Genomic DNA, 6,712 nt, shown 5'->3' on the forward strand with positions numbered 1-6,712 from the left:
GCATGTGAGGTGCTCACGGACAACCAATGAACTGTAGAGTCTGTCAGTAAGCAGACACTCAGCGAGTCAGGTGTTTTAGGTTTAATGCTGTATATAGTTTCTCTCTGAGATGCACTGAATTCAGGAAAGGATTATTTTTAAGTCTTATTTTGATCTGTCCATTAGCTACAAGGTGGCGAAGTAGGTAGCGCAGTAGGTAGCACTGTTGCCTCGCAGCAGGAAGGTCGCCGGTTTGTGTCCTGGTGAGGACACCCAGATCCTTCTGTGTGGAGTCTCCATGTTCTCCCCGTGCAGCGTGGGTTCTCTCCGGGTTCTCCAGCTTCCTCCCACAGTCCAAAAACATGTTGAGGTTAATTGGTGATTGTAAATTGTCCGTAGGTGTGAATGTGAGTGTGCTTGGTTGTCTGTCTCTAAGTGTAGCCCTGTGATAGACTGGTGACCTGTCCAGGTGAACCTGCCTTCACCCTGAGTCAGCTGGGATAGACTCCAGCCCCCCACGACCCTAGTGAGGATTAAGTGGTGTATAGATAATGGATGGATGGATGGATGAATCTGTCCATTTGCAATTAAAGAAAGCATCTGAATGTTCAGCTATTCAAGTCTGTACTGGAGAGTTTTCCAAGTGGAACAAGTCAGGTCAGAAGCCACAGTCATGCACTCATATCAACCGTTATAAAACAATGCACAGTCAAAAGAGAAGGTAAATATTCACTTCTCATGTAAAATAACATTTAAAACCTGTAACTGTGAATAACCACAAATTTTCTATTTTAAGTTAACAAATATTTTGTCGATGAAACTGTTAAATTCAGGTTTAAAACTGTTTCAAAAATTAGATACAGTTTGTAACAATTAACAGAAAATAGTATTGGTTCGTAATTTTACATATATTGGTTTGTTTAAAGGGACATATCGTGTATGAATACGTTGACAGCAGAACTGTTAAATGAACATGTTTTACTGGTTTATAACACCTATATGGATTATTATGGATCCATTTTTTCTTCACTAAACAATAAAAAGCCACAACATAAATATGATCTTATGTAAAATTAAGGCTAGAAAATGAATTGGAATTATGGAAAACAACTTTATTTTTATGAGATTTTTTTTCCCAGTAAATTTACAGGATTTTGAAGACAAATCGTTTGAAATACGAGTTTAGTTTATTTTTTTGTTTTGTTCTTTAAAAAGATGTGTGTGTGTGTGTGTTTTTTCTGACAAGCAGTTTGCAGTAACCATGAACAGGATACCAGCATCTGTCACACATGTGTTTGCAGCATACGCACGCTTTCTAAACATCACATCATAAATATGTCTGGACAAGCCTCCTGGTTGTCTGTGTGTGTGTAAAACACTTGATCAGTGCTACACAGGGAGGTGCAGGCAGCCAGAAAATAAACCATGAAAACAATCAACTGAGACAGGCAGGAAATCTGAAGCTGCAAATCCACAGTTACATACATTCACATTAAGCTGACATTATTTTATCACATCTTTAGTTTGGTAAGTTAATTCTGAACGGTGCCACATTGTGATGTTTGTACACCAGATTTTATACAATAGATATTGATGAACTGATCAGTGATTAATCAGCGGTAAGAGTTTGATAGCAGCAGAAGTCGGGTTGCGCCACCAGGTGGTGTTTTTCTGCTGCTTCTGGGATAAAGCTCCATGTGTGCTGCCTTGTGCTCATCACAGCAACTTCCACCAACACCAGCTCTCCTGCTGCAGGTTCTTCCACTGTGGACAAAGTTTAGTTTCTCTTGTCTATTAGACTCTTTTCTCTGGTGCCTCTGTCAAGACGTGTTCTTCTTTCTTCTGAAATGTAAATTTAATCTTACAGATAGAAGAAGAAGAAAAGGAAGCTTTATTGTCACTGTACACAAAATACAACAACATTTTGTTTGGCATCATCTGTACAGCAGCTAATATGGTCACATGTCTAAGAGAAAAAGTTAAAAAGGTGATATAAATAATAACATAGCAATAAAATATATAATAAATACTAAGAGTGCAAAAGAGTATTTGTTGGAATGAGTCCGTAAACTGGGAGTGTCATGGTTCCTGTCTCTTCACAGCCATGAGTCTGCCAGAGGGGAGGGTGGTAAATAGAGAAAATAGATAACAGATGAAATAAATAATCATAAATAGATGTTTATTTTAGAAATTTTGCACTTGTCAAGCTGCTTTTTTCATACACTTTTGTTTAGATGTATAGTTTTTATGAGCTTTGCAAACTGAGCATTGAAAACTAAAACATCTTCTTCACTGAAGTATGAATACCTGATCAGATGCTCTCGCTGTATCATCTGTTACGGGGCGTCGTTGTTGCTGGGGTCCACTTTCTGCACCGTGTGTCTGCATCTGTGGCTCTGAAGGTGCATCTTGAGATGCCTCCTGAACTTCTTGTCTCGGACACCGTAGATGATCGGGCTCAGGAACCGAGGCAGGATGTAGACGATCAAATAGTTTGCATATCTGATTTCAAGGATTCGGCCGGGGAAGATGATGTGCAGGACGATCTCCATGCTGGGGGAGATGTAGGAGAGCATGCACATGGCCAGCTGGGCCCCGTGGAGGAGGATGGTGTTCCTGGCCTTCTGCGCTGACATCTTCTCCGTGGAGAGGGCCCTGGCTGCAAACAGGATCTTCAAGTAGGTGAAGACCAGGATCAGAAACACACAGGAGAAGTAGATGATGTCAAACGCTTGTCTTTTGTAGGCCAGGACCGGGTCTTTGAACACGTTCTGCCGCAAGCAGAACACCGACTCGTGGAAGAAGCTCATGGACTCCGTCGCCAGCGTCACAAAGAGATCTGTGATATCTGGAGCAACACATATGAACCAAATCAGCCCGATGACGATGTAAGTCCTCCTCACTGTGCAGATCTGGCTGTGGCGGAGAGGCTGGCAGATGGCGATGTAGCGCTCTATGGCCATGCTGGCTAAGTTGACCGGCGTGTTTCTGGTGGTGAAGACCGCCACCAGGATGAAGAAGCAGCAGAAGGAGACATTGATCTTGTAGAAGATGTAGCTGAGGACGAAGAGCGTGATGGTGACAGTCAGCTGGATGGCGTCATTGATCACCATGTGGATGAAGAGGATGTAGCGAGGGTCTTCATAAAAGGTCTGGAGGAAGATAAAGGAGGGAGAAACATGGAGTGACAGAGCTGGCATCAAGATGGTTCATGATGGCAGTGAGAGGGTCTGACAGCAACATTAAACACTCTAAAAATTAACCTTTCAGTGGAATATAATATTAATTGTTCATCAGTATGGTGTGTTGATAAAAAGGTGTAGAAAGGCCTGCAGTGGGTCACCGGTGGGTCGCAAAGAAACAGCAGAGCCTGGAAATAAGAGCTGGAATAATAAAGGTCACTCTCTACGGAGGTTTTAATCATTAACGTTTTGTCTTTCTTTTAAAGATGCAAGAAATATAGGGGTAAACTTACTTTTCCTACAGGACATATCTGTTTGTTTTTTTTTAACATTTATTAAATAATAAAAATAAAATGTCATTTTGTAGTTAGAAAAAAAAGACACTCAGAAAAACACAGAAATACTACGACGTAGTTTAAGTCTGGTTTTAAAAACACATCCTCCTTAAAACGTCACCAAAACGACACCTTTCATCAGAGCCAGAAACGTTAAAAACAGGAAGGATTGTGAGATTTGCAACTTTCCGATGGTCTTTGAACATCTCATCAGTGACAACTATTCCATCAGTGAAGTTAACCCGATCTAAGTGTAAATTTAATCCAAATGACTTTATTCTGCGTTTGTTTACACAGAGCAGAGAGGAAAAACTAATAAGAACTTCAAGAAGCGAAACATCTCTAGTGTGCAGTCACTGTCTTTAAATATTTAGAAACACTTGTGCACACTTTGTTTGTTGTTCGTTGATGATATTCTAGTTTTGTTTCTAGTTCTTTCTACTTCTAGCGATGGTTGAGCTGCTTCCATGGAGGTGCAGAACGGAAAAGTTAGTGAGCGTACACGTGTCAGAAACTGTTTTTCATTTATAATTAATATCCCAGTGGTTTTCTAAATTAATCATTTGGTTTGTTAAGTATTACAGAAGAATTTAAAAAAATAAGAATTCAGCAAAATCCTGTTCTACTTGAGAAGCCAAGTCAAATAAAACATAATGTTTGTAGAGATTTGGTTGCTTCTTTAGCTTATCAAAACCTGATGCAAGCCTCTAAAAATTAGATTTCAGGGTTTTTTTTCAGCTTTGAAATATTGCACATTATTTTCCAGTATACAGTTAAATGCAAAATGATATTCCTTTTACAATGAGCAGGACACACTCCATGTTGGAGGAGCTGGGATGACATGTTAAGGTTTGATAAATGACTAAAAAGAACATGTGGGAATTGAAAACCAAGCTGCTGTGTTTCACCTGTAGCTGTGACTGAGTGTGTGTGTGTGTGTGTGTGCGTCTCTACCTGGTGTCTGAAAAACGTTGCAATCAAAGTGCTGTTGATGTAACTGAGGATGAGCCAGACTAGAACCACGATCAGGTTCTTCACAAACGCCGTGGTGAAAGTGTCTCTGACGAACTGGTCCAGCAGCAGAGGGAGCCGAAGGGAAGGACATGGAAGGCAGTTTCAAACACAGTCAGTGAAGCGAACCCCGACCTCATGTCTGAAACGTGATCTCACTGCTAGGCCTATACATCAGCTCATGTTCATTTTAAGGAAAACAGCTGGATATCTGTTGGTGTATTTGTAAGTCGGGAGACAAATCACAAATGTGCACATCTGCAAGTGGTGCTCCGTTCATGTGCACTGCACCTCCGAGTTCACTCTGAGAATGAACAAAGTACCAAACCAGGATGAGGCCAACAATTCATTTGAAGTAGTTGTAATTTGAAACTGATTCTGTGGAAGTGTTGTAAAGTTTGGTTACTGCAGGGATCAGTTCAGGCTCAAAAATTAGATCTTCATTTCAGATGTGAACACAATTTTTACTGACTGAATTTTTCTGCTCTAAAAGTGAAAAGGCTTCTGTACATTTCCTGCAGCAGACTTTTGATAAACGCAGTGATGAAGGTCACAGTGAAATAACCAGCCAGCGCCTCTCTGGAGCTTTTACAGAGAATTTAGTCACAACAATTCAAGGAGAACCAAGAAGATTTACACATTTGCACTGATGTAAAGCAGGAGTGTCCAATCCTGGTCCTCAAGGGCCACAATCCTGCATGTTTTAGATGTTTCCCTCTTCCAACACACCTGATTCAAACGATCAGCTCATCATCAAGCTCTGCAGAAGCCTGATCCTGATCATTTGAATCAGCTGTGTTGGGAAACATCTAAAACATGCAGGACTGTGGCCCTCGAGGACCAGGATTGCCCACCCCTGGTGTAAAGATTCATTTCTGAATGTATAGTTGCTTCAGCAAACCTGGTAAGGGAAAGTCATGTTGCCTCTGGGACCCATTGATGAACTCATGGTTCACTGAGAGAGAGAGACAGATCGTAAACAATACAGAGATGGAAAAATGAAAACAAAAAAAACCAGAACAAAACCAAAAACAGAAACAAATTAATACTGTATAACATAATGAACTTTATAAATCGGTTTATAAAAAATCCTAATTTTGTATATTGGAGAATTGTAACTGCACTTATTAATGCTGTTATGATGCTTTTGGACACTAATCTGACCTTTAATTCTAGGATTCTAGTTCAGTCTTCACACACAGCAGAGATTAAAAACAGACTTTCATTTGGCTTCAATGGGATGTCATTAAATGCTGTGTAATGCACTCTCTTTTCACCTTCAGTCTGCTTTTCTTTCCTCCCTCAGCACCTGACATGAGCATCAATCCATAAATAACACCAAAACACATGAGTGTTCATTATTCGATTGATATTAACAAACGCTTTCAGATTTTTACTTAAAAACATTTGTCTGGTATTTTTTCAACCTAATGCTGAAACAATGCTGTGCCTGTGTATTTCTCAGTGCAAAACACAAACATGATAAACAACCATGACAGAGTTCAAATCTGTCAATTAGTGCCTAGTGTTATAAACTGAGCTTCACTGTGAACTAATACAGCAGCTCCAGAGCTGGTTCGGGTCAGACTCTCAGCCTGCAAGACTCTGAACACAAAACATTCAGTTAAAATACTACATCAAATGCATAATAGTTCAAATATCAGGCATAAAGAATCCATTATGTTTAAGTTACAGTTTTAATCCTAGTTTTAAAGGTGAATATTTGGATGGAATTACAACCGACAGTCAAACCAACACACATCTCAGTATTACCTGCCAAAGAACTACATACCAGCCACAGCTCCACCACCTCTCTGCTGCTCTACCTACCTGAGTCCAGGTCAGACGCAGAAAGCAAAGAGCTGGAAGCATGGGCCCTTATCAACACTTCCAAACGGGGCTTAATTGATTTTCTCGTCATCTTCCTCAGTGTTTGTCACAGACAGGATGGTGGTTATGACAACACTGAGCTCAAAGAGTTCTTTTTCATCCTATTTTTTTTTTTTCAAATTGTACAATTTACCTTTCTACACCTTTGATTTAAGTTTTGGTAATTTATCACATCTAATAACGACAAGTATGAGGCACACCATAACATCTTCTGGCATTACTGTTGAGATTTTTTTGTTTGTCTTCTAATTTAGGTCAGCTTTCCATGTGAGAATGTGATGCATAAAACTAGAGCTATTTTCATATATTTAAGAG

At 40.0% G+C, this 6,712-nt stretch overlaps 1 protein-coding gene across 1 annotated transcript; it reads right to left on the minus strand.

Moving 5' to 3' along the window:
* Positions 1-2,315: 2,315 nt before the first annotated feature.
* On the minus strand, positions 2,316-5,456 carry LOC103374882 (olfactory receptor 51D1-like). Its single transcript, XM_008305035.1, has 4 exons — positions 5,409-5,456; positions 5,248-5,253; positions 4,451-4,564; positions 2,316-3,131 (listed from the first exon to the last, which is right to left on the minus strand). The coding sequence occupies exons 1-4, from the start codon at positions 5,454-5,456 to the stop codon at positions 2,316-2,318; spliced, it is 984 nt and encodes a 327-aa protein (XP_008303257.1).
* Positions 5,457-6,712: the final 1,256 nt, after the last annotated feature.

This window comes from Stegastes partitus, unplaced genomic scaffold (genome assembly GCF_000690725.1).
Source record: "Stegastes partitus isolate 25-593 unplaced genomic scaffold, Stegastes_partitus-1.0.2 Scaffold2384, whole genome shotgun sequence".
Taxonomy (NCBI): Eukaryota; Metazoa; Chordata; class Actinopteri; family Pomacentridae; genus Stegastes; species Stegastes partitus.

Coding starts and splice junctions, on each gene's coding strand:
- LOC103374882 (XM_008305035.1), bottom strand. CDS start 5,456: ATGAGTTCATCAATGGGTCCCAGAGGCAACATGACTTTCCCTTACCAG. Junction 3,132..4,450: donor CAACGTTTTTCAGACACCAG/GTAGAGACGCAC, acceptor ATCTTCCTCCAG/ACCTTTTATGAAGACCCTCG.